General features: G+C 36.9%; 1 protein-coding gene and 2 pseudogenes across 1 annotated transcript; 2 read left to right on the plus strand and 1 right to left on the minus strand.

Moving 5' to 3' along the window:
• The first annotated feature begins 1,164 nt into the window (after nt 1-1,164).
• LOC110263851 (zinc finger BED domain-containing protein RICESLEEPER 2-like) lies at nt 1,165-5,469 on the plus strand (annotated as a pseudogene).
• A 2,187-nt stretch (nt 5,470-7,656) lies between these two features.
• LOC148578845 (protein FAR1-RELATED SEQUENCE 5-like) lies at nt 7,657-9,466 on the minus strand (annotated as a pseudogene).
• A 5,916-nt stretch (nt 9,467-15,382) lies between these two features.
• Nucleotides 15,383-18,676, plus strand: LOC107640170 (glucan endo-1,3-beta-glucosidase 14). The gene is made up of 3 exons (XM_016343724.3): nt 15,383-15,944; nt 16,611-17,644; nt 18,445-18,676. The coding sequence occupies exons 1-3, from the start codon at nt 15,866-15,868 to the stop codon at nt 18,511-18,513; spliced, it is 1,182 nt and encodes a 393-aa protein (XP_016199210.1). The 5' UTR covers nt 15,383-15,865; the 3' UTR covers nt 18,514-18,676.
• The last annotated feature ends 606 nt before the right edge of the window (nt 18,677-19,282 follow it).

Genomic DNA, 19,282 nt, shown 5'->3' on the forward strand with positions numbered 1-19,282 from the left:
GGCAAGAAACCAGCTTCGGAGGTATGCGGACTTGAATAACCCGTATAACGTAAACATTTATGTCTCCTTACTTACTTGTGTTGACAAGTGTCGCCCTTGTTTGCAGGAGGAATTGGTGGCGGCGGCTCTGTTGAAAGTGAACGCCATGATAGCTGCGCTGAACAGGAACATTGTGAGACTGCTGGAGGTATATGATCTTCGTCTATCTGCATGCATACTCCATTTGCCCTTAGATTCGCCATACCTCATTTCGTCTAACCCATATCTGTCTTTGCTTTCCCAGTTTCTCAAGAAAGAGCACTCTCAAGTCGACGTATTCACTACTGACCTTAGGAAAGCACTCGGCCAGGTTGACGAATGCCTTAACAAGTACGTTAGGACAGGAGGAGAGCCTGGGACGAGGACCGCCGTTGCCGGGTCCCAGGTCATCGCAGCCATGCCGGAAAGCAGCGCTCAAAGGAGGGGAGAACAGAGCCCAGCGGCGGATATCGACATCGTCGACCTAACTGCGGGACCCCGCGAGGGACGCGCAGCAAGACCCGGCAGCGGGGGTGGAGCTAACATCAATACTAGCATGACGGGACACTGGACAGATAACACCATCATGTTCGGGTCGATGTTCCATAATGATCTTTGCATGGCATCTGGAGTGTTGCGCTAGACGAATCTCGCATCGATTGCACATGCCCCGCCGTATAACATGTCTCATTCCACCCCCAACACGTTCAATAAGCAGCGCTTGTAAGTGAAACTAGACTGCCTTACAGGCGCAGTGCCGTATTACCTGAACAACAACTTGTGCACTCGCATATATTATTTTTTCACCCCTTTTCTGTGTGCTCCAACATGACAGGACATGATGGGCTCCAATATCCGAAGCGGTGCAAACATCATAGGAAATGGCTCGCATATCCGCCAAAGTTCATCAAAAGAGGGGAACTCCCCGACGACATGAGAACACCTCCGAGAATGTGGAGAAATCCAAGATTGCAGAATAGGCAACACAGTCCATCATCTGGAGCAGTGACCTTTCCGTCGGTAAGGTTAGAATTTCAGGATTAATGTATTATTTAGGTCGTACTCGAAGTACAACGAACTTAGCAACATGACGTAACCGCTTTCTTTCCGCAGTTCATACGTGCCGACGTCAAGATAACCTGCTAGATGGATTTTCCATTGGAGGCGGCCCAGATGATAGCCTACATCTTCGGTGAGTGTATGAACCCTAATAAGAAACTGTTTCGTCGTGGGGATCGCCAACTGGATCGAGAGTCGTTTTCCTTGCTCCTGCCTGGGAATGAACCATCAGCCTACATCCCGGAGCTGCTTGCACTCAAGACCACATGGACACAGTCGCAGCTGCAATGGTGTTCAGTCTGGTCCCTTCCGTTGATATTTTCGGTAACGTGTCCAAACTATGTGCATCCCGTTGTGTCTTGTTTTCGCTACAGTTACGACCGCTCTATGACCGGACCCTCTCACACGTGACAGGAATTTGCTCTGACGGAGGACATCGACGACAACACGCTGATGGACTACTTTTGGGGGACATGGCTACCAAGGCCGAACGGCCTGAGATATGTAAGCATTGTTGCCGTGCATACCGAACGAAAAACCAAAAAGAAAGAAAATTAAAATAAAATTGTGCAAAACCAAAAAGCCAACATGCTCTTTATCCATCTTGTTGCCGCTCATCCCTGAGCAGAAACGCTAACTCTTGACTCCGTGCCAAATCTATGTCCAAATGAAGGACGTCATCGAAGACATGAAGGAGACTCACTATTACCTGATGGCCGTGGAGGTCTCTAGTCGCCGGATGTGGATATTTGACAGCTTTCCAATACAGGATACTATTATGGCACGAAAGTTTGCGGTTAAGTCGGTGGTACGTAGTGATATTTTCCTGAGTAGTATTCTTGGTCCTAGGGGTGTTCACATCCAAACCGGTCTAAAAAAACCGCAAAATCGCACGGATCCAAACCGAAAACCATTTTAAACCGCTCAATTTTGGATTTTTTGGATTTTAGATCGGTTTTATTACGATTCGATTCGGTTTACCGTTCCACTCTGCACAACCAAACCGAACCGAACCGAACCGCATATAATAATAATAATAATAATAATAATAATAATAATAATAATAATAATAATAATAATAATAATAATAATAATAATAATAATAATAATAATAATAATAATAATAATAATAATAATAATAATAATAATAATAATAATAATAATAATAATAATAATAATAATAATAATAATAATAATAATAATAATAATAATAATAATAATAATAATAATAATAATAATAATAATAATAATAATAATAATACGGCAGCCCATACTCCCTTAGGCCTTAGTTCCTTAGTCCCCACCAAGCCCAGACCCAATCACCCACAGCGCTGCATTGCACACACTCATTCAGTCATTCTCCATTTTCCTTTTCCCACAAAGAAACACAAACCCTAAGAAACACAAATTCTGTACCTCGCCGTTACAGACTCACATTACATACACCTCGGCTCAGACCTCACTCACTCTCACCATCACATGCCAAGTTGTTGACGTCATCTGCCGCTCCTCTTAGACGTCATTTCCACTTCTTCTTCTCGGTGAGTTTTTATTTTTTATTATTTTATATGACGATCAACATTATCTGTGTCTTTGATGTTCAAACCATAGTAATAATAATATCTATGAACCACCACCAACTCTGTTTTCTTGATGACATTTTTATTAAAAATAAAAAGAAACAGTTTTTTTCTCTATTTCTGATTTTCTGTTAATGTATTGAATTTGAAGTCAATTTGTTCTTTTTACTTTGACAATTTATTATGTTAAATTTGTTATTTTTGACAATCTATTATTATTATCTTTGAGAATCTGTTATATTAAATTTTTTGTTGTACTTTTGTAGATTTTATATTTGTTCAGTTGATTTTAACTTTTAATTTGAAGGTCAACAATGTCAGCTTCATATCCTGAGGTAATATTCTTATTTTGGAATGTTTATGTTAGTAACAATTCAATATATTGATTATTTGAAAAAATATTAAAATAACATAAACTGATTTTGGTTATCACAGGATGTTCAAAGCAGTGACCCAGGATTTACTAGTGCTACTCCGTCCACTTTTGAATCAGTTAGATCTTCAGGACAGTCGGAGTCGATGCCGCTGCCACAGCCGCAGTCCCAACCACAAACACAGACATAGACGCAGCCACCATCGCTGTCGCCACGCAGTGATCAGAACAATGAAGGAACTAGATCTAAGAGGAGGAGGAGCAAAGCAAATGTTACTGATGAGTCAACTAATCCTGGCCAGTCTGAGGAACCAGGTACAGGTAACACTAAAAAACCTGTTAGACCTAGATCTTGGACTTGGGAGCATTTTAAAAAAGATGAAAGTGGTCCTAAATCTAGGGCTATATGTAAGTGGTGTGGAGCATCTTATGCTGCTGATTCACATAAAAATGGTACTAGCAATCTTAAAAGTCACTTGTTGAGTCGGTGTAGAAAATTTTCAAAAGATTCACTTGATCCCACACAAAAAGCACTTGTTATACAGCAACTTAAAAAAGAAGAAGGAAATGGGATGGGTAATTGTTTGACTGTTGTATCATTTAATCCTGATTTATGTAGACAAGCTCTTGCTAGAATGATAATTGTAGATGAGTTGCCTTTTAGATTTGTCGAAGGAGAGGGGTTTCGTTATTTCATGAGTGTTTTGCAGCCAAGACTCCATATTCCGGGCAGAATATCAGTTGCTAAGGATTGTTGAAACTTGTTCATGAATGAAAAACATAAGTTGAAGAGTGTCTTTATAAATTCAAATCAAAGTGTGTGTTTGACCACTGATTGTTAGACTTCTGTACAAAATCTAAACTATCTTTGCCTCACTGCACATTTTATTGATCAAGATTGGAAGTTGCAAAAGAGAATTCTTAACTTTTGTCTTATCAAGAATCATAAAGGTGAAACAATTGGTAGAAAGATAGAAAAATGTCTTTTAAATTGGAGAATAAGTAGGGTCTTTAGCATCACAGTTGATAATGCTAGTTCAAATGATGTTGCCATTTGTTACTTGAAAGGTAGAATGGAGGATTGGAATTCACATCCTTTAAAAGGTGAACATTTGCATGTTAGGTGTTGTGCTCATATCTTGAACTTGGTGGTGAATGATGGTTTGAGGGATATGCATTCTTCAATTAGTAAAATTAGGAATGCCGTTAGATATGTTCGTGCTTCTCCTAGTCGTATGGATAGGTTCAAAAGTTGTATTAAAGAGGCTAGGATCCAAGACTGCTCTTGTGTGCAATTAGATGTCCCCACTAGGTGGAATTCCACTTACATAATGCTTGATAGTGCTTTAAAATTCCAAAAAACCTTTAAGAGATTAAGTGAGAGGGATGCTGAGTTTGTAATGATGCAAGGGGGCATTCCAAAGAATGAAGATTGGGATAATGCAAGATGCTTTGTGAAGTTTTTGAAGATTTTTTCTGATGTAACAAAAAAAGTCTCGGGTTCCACATTTGTGACCTCTTCTTCATATTTTCATCACTTTTGTTCAATTCTTAGTTCTTTGAAGACTTGGGCTGATAGTAATGACATATTACTTAAGGGTATGGCTACAAAAATGAAGGCTAAACATGATAAATATTGGGGTAACTTGAGGAACATGAATATGATGATTTTTGTTGCTGTGGTACTTGACCCTAGATATAAGATTAAGTTTGTTGAGTGGAGTTTTCAAAGGTTGTTTGAGAAGGAGGATGCTGATTTCTTATGTGGTAAGGTGAAGGAAGTATTCAATGGCTTGTTCAACAGCTATAGGGTTGTTCTCAATAGTGATCAAGCACACTAATCTGCACAACACAGCCCAGATGTGGATATGGATGATAGTGCCTTAGATAATGTTCGCTTTGCAGCAGCATTTGAAAATGATGTACAAGCAAGTGAGAGTGTCAACACAAATGAAGTGGATTTATATCTCATGAAGTCCTTGGAGAAACCAGTTGATCCAAGTAGTTTTGATATTTTAACTTGGTGGAAAGTGAGCTCTAACAATTACAAATATCCTGTTCTAATTGCGAGAGATATTCTACCTATGCCGGTGTCAACGGTTGCTTCTGAATCCGCCTTTAGCACTGGAGGTTGAGTGCTTAATCAATATAGAAGCTCCCTTACCCCAAAAACTGTTGAAGCTTTGATTTGTGTACAAAATTGGTTTCGAGCCAATTCATTGCCAATTGACCTTGAGGAGTCTTTTGAAGAATTTGAAAAACTTGAGAAAGGTAATGTTCTTTATTATTATGTTTTATTCTATCTACATATATTGATTAACTTTACTACTTGATAATATGTTTAAGTTACTAATATTTATTTTATTATATTTTATTGTAGAACTTGAGCCAATTCTTCAACTAATAGATGAAGAAGACTCTGGTGATGAATCTGATTAGTGATCGGTGCTTCACTTCTCAGCTTGGAATTTTTTATGTTATGTTTTTATTAAGACTTTGTTATGTTATTTAATTTTATGTTGTTGAGACTTGTTTAGTTGTTTTTATGTTGAAGAATTATTATTCAAGACTTGCTGTTGGATAATTGGATTGTTGGATATTTGGACATGTTGCTTTATAATGTTTTATAGAATTTACGTTTTATTATTATGTTAGATTGTTGGACAGGTTATCAACTCTATAAATTAAGTTATTATTTTTTATTTAAAAAACCGCAGATCCAAACCGATCCAAACCGCTTGTAATCGGATCGGATCGGATCGGATTTCCAAAAAAAGTTCATCCAATCCAAACTGCACCGCACATAAATTAAATGTTCGGATTGGATGACTTTTTCCCTTAAAACTGATCCAAACCACACCACGAACACCCCTACTTGGTCCCACAATGCCCGAAATTCGTTGTGTTTGCATCTGTATTCGGAGAGTGGATTTTTTTTATTTTATTGTCAGAATAGTTTTGCACTGGTGGGCCTATTGGGCTTAGTCCGAATCACATATAATCCAAATACGCAAAATAAAAAAATAACGGGGCTTCCCTTCGGTCGGATTGGGAACCAGTTAGTTTTTCTTTTTTTGACATGACCCAATACCCATACCACGTATTTTTTTTCAAAGAAAATCAAAGGGAACAATAAAAAGCAACCTTAACTCATCTATCCTGTCTCATCTGCTGCTGTTTTGCAGGCCAGGACTTTGGACAAGATCTTGACTACCATATTCCCAGACATCAACGTCTTAGGAAGGAACCCGCCCCTGTTTGAGTGGAATCCGGACTTCGTCCTGAGGGTCACCAATGAGAACAACTAGTACGAATTATTGTATTACGTCAACCATTTATATGTGTTCTTTGGTTTTGACAGGAATTAACCATTTTCTGTTTCCGGGGGTGACCGCTGAAAAAAATGTTACAAGGACAAGCTATGGATGATGCTATGGCTTCAAATGGAGCAGATGTTCACAACCAACCCTGTTCCGCAGAGGAAGGTATTCAACCCAAATTTACCCACGATGTATGCATGTTAGAACGATTCCCGTTTTGTAAAGATCTCTTATTGATTACATCCATGTATGCCTTTATTTTCTCATGTTGCAGAGCATCGACCAACTGTCCGACAGGATACGGATTGACACTGCGTTGACAATTGTAAACGAGCATTTCAATGAGCTCCGTGATGAGATAAGGCAGCAGGAAGAGGTGGACTGGAATAGCCAGAGGGCAATGGCCGCCGTGCTGCCATGACCCTGTTTATGTTGTGAGCTTCATTTTGATCATGCTGGGCTGTTCATGCCCCCTTTTTGTTGGCGACCAGGGTGGGCCGTCACTTTGAAATGGTATCAATGCATCGTTGTACACGCCTCCACTTTAACGTTATAGCTACCCGACCCGCCATACTAAAAATCTATGTCATTAGGGTTAACTGATTGAATGTATTTTGTTGCATGCGTATCCACCATTGCATGCCATGAACCACCGTATTTTTTGAAAATACTTGACACCGTGCAATGGATGTTAAATTAGCACGGGTTAAATTTTATCTTCTTTTCCGTCTGTCATTCAATGGAGTCTGCAATCAAGAGCACTGTCTTTATTATCATTCCCACTACAAAGACCCTTGTGGTTTGTTTTTTTTTTTTTTTTTTCTTCTTGATGGATAGTGCCATACTCTTAGTACCAGGCAATCTTGGACTATCGACTAAACACAGATTCAAAGTTAGGGAATAGGAAATTTCGTCTCGAACTCGAACATCCCTAATCCATTTAGCTCTCCAACGTAATGAAAACTTTCATAATGCAACAATCTCTCGTTATAATCCCTTGCGTCCCACCCTAAACCACATGAATCGGTTTACATTAACATGGTGTTTCTAATTTAATTATTCAAACACAACCGCAACTATTGTTACAACGCAGACCAACACATATAGGAGGCACATCCTCACAAGCTGCATTACATACTCCATCATTTTAAACGCAAGCAATCATACAGAAATAAAGCGAAAATCACATAACCTATGCAGATGCCCCTCCGGCTGTCAGATTAACACGTGGAACACATAGCAGCCAGCCATACTGTAACCTCTAACAAGAACAGTTCAGCCAACTCACTCGAATTCGTAGTAGTCCTCACCCCCCCTCTCCTGCTTCCATGCTATCGTAAGCCGCGCCAGCCTCAAAGCTATCGATGTTCTTCCCCATACTTGATTGATGACACTTGCGAGAATTGTGTCCGCCCTTTCCACACAGTGGACACCTCTGAACACGGTGGAACTTACCCCGGGAGGTGACAACCCTACGACCGCATCCTTTATACCTTGCCCGCAACGGGTCCCGAACAGACACCCTGCTGACCTCCTCAGCAACACCCAGCCTTTGGCGATGTTTGTCCCGCAGGGATTGGCGCTCCTTTGCTAACCTTGTTTTCATGTCCACGTAGTCCTCGAAGAACCGACAAGACAAGCTCACCAGCTTCCTGCAATCATCCAGCATCGCCGCATGCATGCTCATGTATGCTACGTCTGGGATCTCCCCAACACGTACTCCGTCGCTTGGAGCACACGACTGCTTTGCCCTCTTTGTCCACCGTTCAAGTATGAGGCTTCTGGAGATAGCTGTCATGTTCAAATAAACCAGAACCTCAACTACGTAGACACAAAGAAGCCCGAATGACTCCATCCGCTGACAAGAACAACTGAATTCGTCGTCTTCCTAGGCCCATGATCTCTGCTTGCAGTACATTGCAACCTCGAACAAAACACAAGAGCTCGTCCTCTTGGTGGACACAACTCTCACATTGCTGGCTAGCATCAGCACCTCCCAAAATAGTTCGAAGACCTCTCTTGTATAAATCGTCGCAGGCTCGCAGCGAACTGCTCAATGGCTTCGAGTTTCATTTTTACAACAGGCTCGCCGTACGCAAACTTGTAGTCTGCCACTAGTTCTCTTCTCCTCATGAATTCCAGATAGTGTTGGAAGTGCTCCACAAACTCCCTCAGATTGTACCCGTTGTGTATAAATTTCCCAAGCTGCATATTCAAAGCCTCGCACCTCGATGTCGTCTTCAGTCCTGCAAAGAATTTTCCTCGGATATGCGCATTAGACCATGAACGCTTCTTTGCATACATGTCCGCTATCCACGGATGATCCTCCAACCCATGTTTTTCCACGCTATCTGTCCATATTCTCTCAAATTTGTCAACCTCTAGATCTCCCATCAAGCATAGACGGAATTTCCTAAGAAAACCCGGCCGTCCAACTCTAGCAGTGGCGTTCCTTAACAAATGCCAGCTACACAACCTGTGATGTGCACCGGGGAAAATTGTAGTAACCGCACTCTTCATGGCGAGGTCCCCGTCCGTGATGACAGATTTTGGCTATTTTCCTTTCATTTTCTCAAGAAATGACCACAACAACCACACATAGCTTTCTTCGCTCTCGTTGCTCAAGATGGCGCGGCCGAACACCACCGTCCTCATATGATGGTCCACCCCTGAGAATATTACCAAATGGCACTTGTATTTGTTACGACCGTACGTTGCATCAAAACCCAGGACATCCCCGAATCAGTGGTCCTTAAAGTTCCCAAGAACTTCAACGCAGCCTCAGCATCTATCGCGCCAGCCCGCCTTTGCTTCTCTATCGCATTATATATATCCTTTATCTCGAACCCAACAGTCTCGAATCCCCCTGACTGATTGGCAAAGGCACCGAAAATTGTCGGCACCCGCATCCCAGATTTCCTCATGGAATTGATTTGGTGCAAATCACCTTCCTTGACTGCTCTGTGTGACCGCGACAGACCCCTAAACCTCGCATCCAGCATGGGATGATTATGGTTATCGAAGAATTGTTCAACAAACCATCGCCTGCTGGCATCATCAACGTGGACCTTAATCCGGGCTTCACACCCACACCGCGTGATCGGTCGAGGATCCATCTTCCTGTCTTCCCGTTGCATGTGTTTCCCGTATCGCTCTCCTTCCCTCGAGCACACGAATATCTGCCAAATGATTTCGCCCTCCGCCCCCTGCTTTGTTCTGCAACCCACCTTGGACCTCCTGACCAAAAATCCCTTGATGCGACCATATTCGTTGTAGTAGTCATAAGCTTCCTGTAGGCTTGTGAACTTCGTCGTAAGGACGTCCTTGGCTATCAGGGAAGAAAATTCAATTGCGCCAAAGGACCCTATCCCATCAACAATCCTCACTGCTGCTTCTCCATCTATGTCGGCATCTACGACGGACGAATCCATCGCTTCTGCTTCCTCTACCGGTACGGTTTCGCCGCTCATCCCATGTGTGACAACAGGCGGTGGGCCACATCAACATAAACCGGTCAACAAAAATTCATAAAACGTGCAACAAACACACTTGCGACGCATGGACTCTGTCAAAATTAGATGAAAACTCGTAGCTTCGCTCCACAAACTCATTCGGTTTTCACAGTTCAAAAATCGCAGTGAGCGAACAGAACATCAGCGTTATCAATCATAACTACTAACACACAGCTATGATCCCAGACATCCTAAAATAATCCCGTAACATGCGGAGTCCAACTAAAACTCATTCAACTGTAAGGACCAACCCCGATTCCGGCACATAATTTAAAAAGTAACAAATCTAATTCGGCTATGTGTCGTTCTAAATGGCAACCTCGAAACATCAAAGGGTTATAACTGTTGGGACACAGGGAGGTACGGGCCCCCAATTGAAATCCATTTCTGTGCATACCTCCCCCGGCATTATCGGATGGTAAATAGCTCAGTGACACCAACAAAGCGTACCTGTGAACCTGGTTGCCCTGTGTGGTCCATTGCCTTCCCTTAGTGTGAACCTCAAGTCGGCGAGATCTCGATCTGTGCTTCCGCGCCGTTCAATCCCGCGGTCTCCTCCGCCGTGGACCGCCGTCTCCGTGCAGGTCGACCAAACGAAGCTTTACACTGACTCCAACACAGCTTTCACCTACCTATTAATGGAGTTTGGGGCTTTGATTTAATACTAGATTTTCGTCTCCTCCCCTTCTTTTTCTTTTTTTTTTTGAATTTCATCCCCAATCGTTACTTTTACTTATTTGTGAACCGATCCCAATCTTTTTCAATAATTAACTTTATTACCTGGTCCATCAAGATCTTGAATATACTTTCCCACCGAAAAAACGTTAGAGAAAAATCCTTTATAATACTAACTTTGCTATAGCTTCTAATCATAGAAGGATTCATTAGATTCTTCCACCGTATATGCATACTTCAATTATTTTTCTTAAAGTAGTTTAATTTTCCTTCTCTCACACTAAAGTCTAAACTATATTTTGATATTCAATATTCACAATACTGAATTCAGTTGAAGAATTTTCCCAATATTGTTTTCATTTAATTTAAGAAGAGTTTAAGGCCACGTACACGACCTAAATCAGTGACTGCTGCGAACTGTTGTGGAAGGACGGATGACGGATCTAAGTTAAGATACGAGGAAGTAAAAAACAAATCAACCATAAAATCATCTATTTATATAAATATATATTAAAAATATGTGAAAATAATATATATTTAAAAATAATATAATAATTAAATTTTGATGTGTATAACTTTTTAAAAATATTAATTACAAATTAATAAATAAATATTAAAATTTTAAATTTTGTATTTTTTATATAAATTTTTTTTAATTAATAATATTAAAATGTATTCTTAAAATATAAGTTAGATAAATTCTTTTTAAGAGTAAAAATTTTAATGTATTTTTTTATGTAAAAATTCACGTATAATTATTTTACTGTAAAATTAATATTTAAAAATAATTTAATAATTTAATAAATTTAATTAAATTATTTTTAATAATTATTAATTTTATATAAAAATAAATATATGTGAATTTTTACTATTTTTTAATTTTCTGAATAATTAAAGAAATGTTATTTGGCGTAGGAGGCAGCGTTTCCTTTTTGAGGAATGCCGAGGGAGTGAAGTGGTTTGTCACGTGACTTTTTCTAAGTTTGGTCACGTACACGTGACTCTGTCTCTGACACAGTGAGTGAGTGAGTGAGTGAAGGAGCGAGTTAGGAGATTCCACCTGCGACTCGGACACACTGACACACGGATTAACGTGTTATGATACAATCCAATGGTCGTGCTTACAAATGCACCTTCACTTCACTCGCTCTCCACCGTGCACCCCACGCGCTTCTCTCTATGCCCATTTTATTTTCATCAACATTTTAAAATACAAATAAAATTTTTACTTATTTCTGATACTTGAATTTAAATTCTTTTAATTAAATTATAAGTTATTTGTTATTTCAATTAAATATTACTTTTATACATACACGTAACGTATAGAAAGATGAATCAATAGTCATGTTAGGACTTCTTGATTCAATATATTGATATATCAATAAATAATTTGTTTTTAACAAAGAAAATTCAATACAAATAAAATGACTAAGAATACAACACAAAATTAAGAAAAAAAGATATAATCTGTTGTCATTTCTGACATTGTCATCAATAATCAAATGAACTAATATTATATCATTTTTTATAACTAAAAAATAACCTATTCTTAATACCATCAACATCTGTTTTTAAGTTTTGGAATATTCTATTATTACGTTTCAACCAGATGTTTCAAATAACCGCAAAGAATTTTATTAGCCATTTTTTTGTTCAAAATTTTGTTCAGACATTCCAATCCAACTCTAAAAAATCGTTTGATAGTCTTCATAACAACCCAAATTCTATCAATACACATTAACCAAACGCACTACACCTATTATCTAAACTCACAGTCCAAAAAATAAAGTATGTACAAATTTTATATCATTTTTACACAAAACACAAATATTATTACTATAATAAATAATTCTTAGTCTACTTAATTTCTTTTTAGTATTAACTCTGCATACTACAAATCATATAAAAAATTTAATTTTTAGAGAAACCAATTATCTCTATATAATACTTGTGAAATTTAACTTGTGATATTCTCTGTGAGAATCTCAATAAATATTTAATCTACCTTTTATTAACTAAATATGTAAAATATTATAAAAGGTGAATTAATAATTGGGTTAGTATATATTGAATAATTTATATACTAATAAATTGGGTATTTAAAAAGTCTTGCAGCCAACAAATTTTAGTAATTTTAATCGACAACTGATTAACATAAATATTAAATTATCGTCAATAAATAAAGTTTATTAATTTATGTATATAAATTTTAATAAATATAAGTATAAATTATATTGATTTATATATGTAAATAATTACATAATTTATTTATAAAAACATAAAAAATATTAATAGAAAATAGGAATATGAGAAAATATAAGAAAACAACGTTTTTTTTAATAACATAACTAATGGGTTAAAAAAAATTAATTTTAATTTTAAACAACTATACTAGATAAATAATAGAGATTGTAAACAATATAAATAACGGACTGCAATTCTAGCCCAACAAGATTAAAAACAAAAAAATTCACTCCCAATTACTCTCACCAAAAATCCTATTTTTCACATTTCAATTTTTAACAATCTTTTTTTTACTCTGTTAACCACCGCAACACTACTCCCAAACCCTGTCATCAACATCACTTCATTTTTCACTGATCACACTGGTCTGCGTTAATCCGTCTTTCACAGCAAGCATTAGTGTCGTTGCTTTTTCTCTACCCAACTCCCTCATCGGTAAAAAAATTACATATAATTAAGAGTAAAATTAACCATCTGGATATCTAGAACATCCAGCATAATTTAATTGTATATACTTGAATCCAATCCAAAAAATTAAACATCCAATTTAAAATAAAAATAACCATCCACATATATAGTAAAATGAACATCCAGTATACAACGGTACCAATACCATGTCTACAACTTGGGACTTCTAACAGCAACAATTGTGAACCGTGATCACAAGAGAACAACAGGAAAAAACTACAGAAGGCACACAAGACAGTGAAAAAACTGACAGGAGTGTGGCTATAGCAGCATTTGAGAGCGGTGCGGGTACAGTGGCTACAACTGCAACTACACGTGTGCGGGGGAGAGCAGCGTTTGGTTGCGTCTGCAAGGAGTGGAGGGAGCATTCGGTTGCGTCTGAACGGCGTGAGGGGGGACAACGGCGTTCTGTTGTGTCTGGACGGCGGTTTCTGACGACGATAACGAATTGAGGTAGTGGACCGAATATGAAAGATGTATGGTAAGCGACGAATGTGAGCAATGGAATAACAGTATAAATAGACAATAGAATTACGTGCAAATTCTTATTTTTAAAATTTTAAAATTAATTAATTAATTAAGAATTTAAATTAATTTATATTTTTTTAATTCGTTGTTTACGTTATTTATTATATACATTATTCTCTTATACTTTCTTAATTTTAAAATTCAAATTTTAAATTAATCATATTTATTCATGTTTAATAAAGCTGAAATGTAGTCCATTATTCATAATTTTCGTTATTTACCGAATGAAATTGTAATAATATTTGTTAACGATGAAACTTTTATGTTAGATATTTCGTATTAACCCAATTATTCAATATATACAAATTTCTACACGGTTCAAAAACACAACATGAATTTATGAAATTCCAAGAACTTTGGCCACATTTGTCCTTTGTTTGTGTGTGGGAATTCTTTTGGAGAAAAAAATATGGCATTTGAGAAAAGTAGCAGAGTGCAGAAAAGTGAAAGATGGAGAAAAAGAGAATGAGGATATTGTTTGTTGTTTTGTAAACGCTGGCACATAATATAACCGACTCTCTGCATCAATCACCAAGGTCGGCTACCAACGTTGGAGGCGCGTGAACTCCACGTGCCAAATTAGAGGCGGTGGGATTGAAGTAAACAATGACTTGACATGGAAAATACGAAACCATAGACAGAACCTAAAACATGGCATTGAGAAGTTGAATGAAAATAATAGTAGGCACTAGGCATTGACCAATTGAACCAAGTTTAGTAAAATTGGGAGCTACACTCTCATCTTCTCAAAAAATACGCATTATTTATTTCTTGTTGAATATAATTTAGCCAATTATTAGATGCTGTCATACAAATTTATTTATATAATTTACACCAATCATTTAATCAAATTATATTATTTTATTCTAAGAAAAATTCAAAATAGTTCCTGACAATTATCTTGAAAGACAACGAGATCCTTGACACAAAAAAAAAAACTCAAATTTAGTCCCGGATAATTACCTCAAAAGGACAACGAGGCTCCTATACAAAAAAAAAATTAATGTTGTTTTTTTTGGCATAAAAACTAATCAGTCCCAAAAAAAATATCAAAAACCAGATTGAATGTTTTTTTTTCTTGAAGTCCCCGTCCTTTTAAAATAATTGTCAGGACCGGATGGAGTATTCACTCTTTTATTCTCAAACACATGATTTCAACTACTAAATTATTTATTTATATAAAATATATATTAAAATTTAAATATATAAAATAATATATAATTAAATATAAATTTATAATATCTGATTAAACAACTAATTTTTTATGTATATATAATATTTTTATTATTTTTAACTAATTAATTTAGTAATTCATATATATTATAAGATAAAAATTTATATACAATTATTTTTATATAAAATTAATAATTAATAATTATTATATAATAATTTAATAAAATTAGTTAAATTATTTAATATTTTTTAATTATTAACTTTACATAAAAAAAAATTCGTGACTGTAATATAATGAACAATTATTTTTATTAACAATTCTTTGTTGAAAAGAAAGATACTTATTTTTCATGGTATGAAAAGGGGATCAGTTATTGTTGCAACCCAAAAATAATTGAAAACAAAAAGAAAGAAAGAAAGAAAGATTCAAATAAAAAGAAAAAAGAAAATAAAGAGTTTATGGCAGTTTTGGAGACTATAAGAAGAACAAAACCACTCTCCGTGTTCCTTCCTTTTGGCTTTTCCCTTTCTCTTCATTCTTCCACTCTTCAACTCATTCTTCAACCACTGCTGATTCCAAGTCTCTCTCTTTCTCTCTCACATGCTTCAAATTAGATTCAAAGATCGTAACTTTGGCATTCAGAGAGAGTAACTGTGTGTGTGTGTGTGTGAGAGAGAGAGAGAGCGAGAGAGAGAGAGAGAGAGAGAGAGAGACGATGGAAGAAGCGCTGAAGGTCTAGTTCAACGCACCAAACGCAGAAAGCGGGTTCCTTTGTTGTCTTATGGCATGCCTCTCGAAGAAGAAGAAGAAGCACTGCCTGCAACTGCAACCACTCTTTTCAATTTCCAATTTTGACCCTCTTTTGGACCACCCCATCATCATCATCATCAACTCACTCTCACTACACCTTCTTCATGGCCAATCACATCTCTTCTTCTTGCTTTCTTCATGGCCCCTTTCACCTACTCTTCCTGCTCTCCTTCGCTCAAATGGGTACTTTCTTTATCTTCTTTATGTTTCTGATTTCAACTTTTATTGATTACTCTTATGCTCTTTTCCTTCTTTCTAATTTTTATGTGTACTTATGCTTCTGTATCAACGTGGGTATGTGCTTGGGTACTTGATGATTTTGTTTCGCTTAGTTTTGGATCGTTTCTTGTCATTTTCATCTTAAAATTTGAGTCTTTTATGGAGACCAAGCTTTCTTTCTGTCTTTCTTTTCTTTCTTTGGCGTTTCACTTTGTCTCTTCTCCAGTGAGAGGTTTTAATTTTCACTTATATATGGATATGATTAAAAAAATAACAAAAAATTATGATGATGATGATGATGATGATGATGACATTAATTGGTCTTTCCTTACTGATTTCACCTGGGACCACTGTTCCTTTGATGTAGGATGATTATTCCTATTGTATCAATTTGTAGCTCCAATCTTAAGCAATCTAGGTTGGATTTTTCCTTATGGAGTTTTCAAAGTTCTAACTGGATAGCTTTAGACTTAGACTTGTCATATGCATATAATTAGCACCAATTTCATTCATTCAAATCACTGTGAATAGCCACATGATGTTGGCTTATACAAATTGTTTCTAGTGATATATTTATTACAGTCACATCATGTTAATGGGAGCTATTTCCTCTCCTTGTTTGATTTTCAGTACCCTTAACAGTGCAAACATTCACCGGAACATACGGTATAAATTATGGGAGGATTGCAGATAACATCCCCTCACCTGATCAAGTTGTTACTCTTCTCAGAGCAGCAAAAATAAGGAATGTTAGAATCTATGATGCTGATCACAGTGTTCTCAAGGCATTCAGTGGAACTGGGTTTAATCTTGTTATTGGACTTCCCAATGGGCAGCTGCAAGACATGAGTTCGAACGCAGATCATGCTCTGAACTGGGTCAAAGACAATGTGCAGTCGTTTCTTCCGGGCACGCCTATTCGTGGAATTGCCGTGGGGAATGAAGTTTTGGGTGGGGAAGACTACAGTTTGTGGGGGGAACTTTTGGGTGCTGCAAAAAATATTTATAACGCTACGAAGAAACTTAATCTGCATGAGCAAATTGAGATCTCTACGGCAAACTCGTTTGCTGTATTTTCGAATTCATACCCTCCCTCCTCTTGTAAGTTTAAGGACAGTGTTACTCAGTATATGAAGCCACTATTGGAGTTCTTCTCACAAATTGGCTCTCCTTTCTGTTTGAATGCTTACCCTTCCCTAGCCTACGCAAGTGATCCGGAACATATAGATTTGAATTATGCTCTTTTTCAACCGACAAAAGGAATTTATGATCCGAAGTTTCGTCTGCACTATGATAACATGCTTGATGCTCAGATTGATGCAGCTTATTCTGCTTTGGAGAATGCTGGATTTAACAAAATGGAAGTCATAGTTACTGAGACTGGGTGGGCCTCGAATGGAGATCAAAATGAAGCCGGAGCAAACATAACTAATGCGAGGACATACAATTATAACCTGCGTAAAAGGCTTGCGAAGAGGAAAGGAACTCCACATAGGCCTAAAAATATTGTGAAGGCATACATCTTTGCGGTTTTCAATGAGGATTCGAAGCCTGGAGCAAGTTCTGAGAGGAACTATGGACTGTTCAAGGCAGATGGTAGTATATCATATGATATTGGGTTTCACGGACTTAATGCAGCGCGATCATCTCGCTTATCTCTGAAGGTACCATAAATTTCAATTAATGCTTGTTTGTTTATTTTATTTTATTTTTTTTAAAGTTCAATTAAATGTTTTTGCACATCCAGAAAAGGAGGGACAAACAAGTTTGCATTTTTTTTTTCTACTTGTCATTCATCTGTTGTAGTCTGATTTGTTTTTATTCCTAGGAAAACAAAAAGATCATGTTCCAAGGTTTTTGGAATATATGCATATACAAGCTATTTTCCTTTGAGTTGATGATCTTATCCCTCTTGGAAATTTGTGTTCATGTGTGAAACTATCTAGAGGATCAACCATCAAGTTGGTCATATAATTCTTGCTGGTTGGTTGTGCAAACGCGGATGTAAACCAAAACCTTTTTCTTCAATGTTTCCAACCGACTCGGAAGCTCCCCTGTTCTTTTCGATAACTTCCAGCAGCTATTTATGAATGCTGGATTTGTAGATAGATTTCCTTCACTATATTTCTTGGCTGTATTTCACCTTTAGCCTCATAAATAGTTCATTGGAATTTTGTATATCATGATTGTGGTAATTAAGTCTAAATTAATGAGACAGCATGAGAAGCAATTCAACCCTTAGTAAGGCCAAACCCTTTAAGAAATTAGAAATCTTTATCATGAGTCATGAATCATGATTGCGTTTGTGAATTACAGAATATAAATTTGTAGTGTTTTGAGAAACAGATGTCTCTTTATTCTTCTGCAATCATTTTCAGTGAAAGTTTACAAGCATTAACATTGAAAACTTTATGTGATTGCAAGTGGTATTAACTGGTTCCTATTTGATTTTACTGATTTGCAGAGTATAAGTGCTGATAACTTGGCCACCATGATAGTATCTCTGTGTGCTTTGATGCTGCTGATTTTCTGATGAAGGGTTTTGACATGCCACTGTATACAATTTCATTGTCATATTCTCATAAAAAGCAATATCAAAAAATGCTGATGTCCTTTTTTTTCAACTCAATATTCAGCAAATGCCTAATCATTTATATATACATTCACATAAAGCATTTTCCCATATTTACTTGGATGTGGTCTAGTATAAAATTTATCATTTGTTTTAGCGGTTTTGTCAACAAAGAATATAAACTGGAATGATGTTATTGAAAATATAAGATTCTAAAGTTTGCAATTATATTAAATAGCTATAAATTTATCTTTTTTTCTCTATGAAATCTGTTTAATTTTGTATTCTATGAGAGTATACGTTAAAGTCTTACCAAGATTCAACATGTTTAGAAGCTGTGTTTGAAATCTGAAAAAAATAAAAGACACAAAATTTGTCTTATATAATAACAATAAATGGTATGTAATTTAAAAGGTACACATCCATGTAACCAAGTTGGCCCAACACAAAAAAAATCCAATACCATTAAATGAAACGTGAAATACACATGTCCAATACACACGAAATCGTTCTTACCCAATGCTTCTCCTTCACGCTTCTTCTTTTTTTTCTTTTCATGCTCGTTTATGCAAGGAGCGTCTTCTTCTTCTTCGCGTCCCTCCTTCTCCTCTTTTTTCGCGTTCCTTCTTCTTCACGTGTTTTCTCCTTATCCTTATTCTTTTGTTGTTGTTGCTGCTGTATTTTTTTGTCTTTTCCTGCTTCTCTCTCTGGTGAAGAAGCAGTAGAAGGT

This window comes from Arachis ipaensis, chromosome B1, assembly GCF_059453495.1.
Source record: "Arachis ipaensis isolate K30076 ecotype BB chromosome B1, ASM5945349v1, whole genome shotgun sequence".
Lineage (NCBI taxonomy): Eukaryota > Viridiplantae > Streptophyta > Magnoliopsida > Fabales > Fabaceae > Arachis > Arachis ipaensis.

Bases quoted from the DNA above. Each gene is read 5' to 3' on its own strand.
- LOC107640170 (XM_016343724.3), top strand. From the start codon at position 15,866: ATGGCCAATCACATCTCTTCTTCTTGCTTTCTTCATGGCCCCTTTCAC. The intron at 15,945-16,610 runs GTACTTTCTTTA...TTTGATTTTCAG, and splicing joins GCTCTCCTTCGCTCAAATGG to TACCCTTAACAGTGCAAACA. The intron at 17,645-18,444 runs GTACCATAAATT...ACTGATTTGCAG, and splicing joins CATCTCGCTTATCTCTGAAG to AGTATAAGTGCTGATAACTT.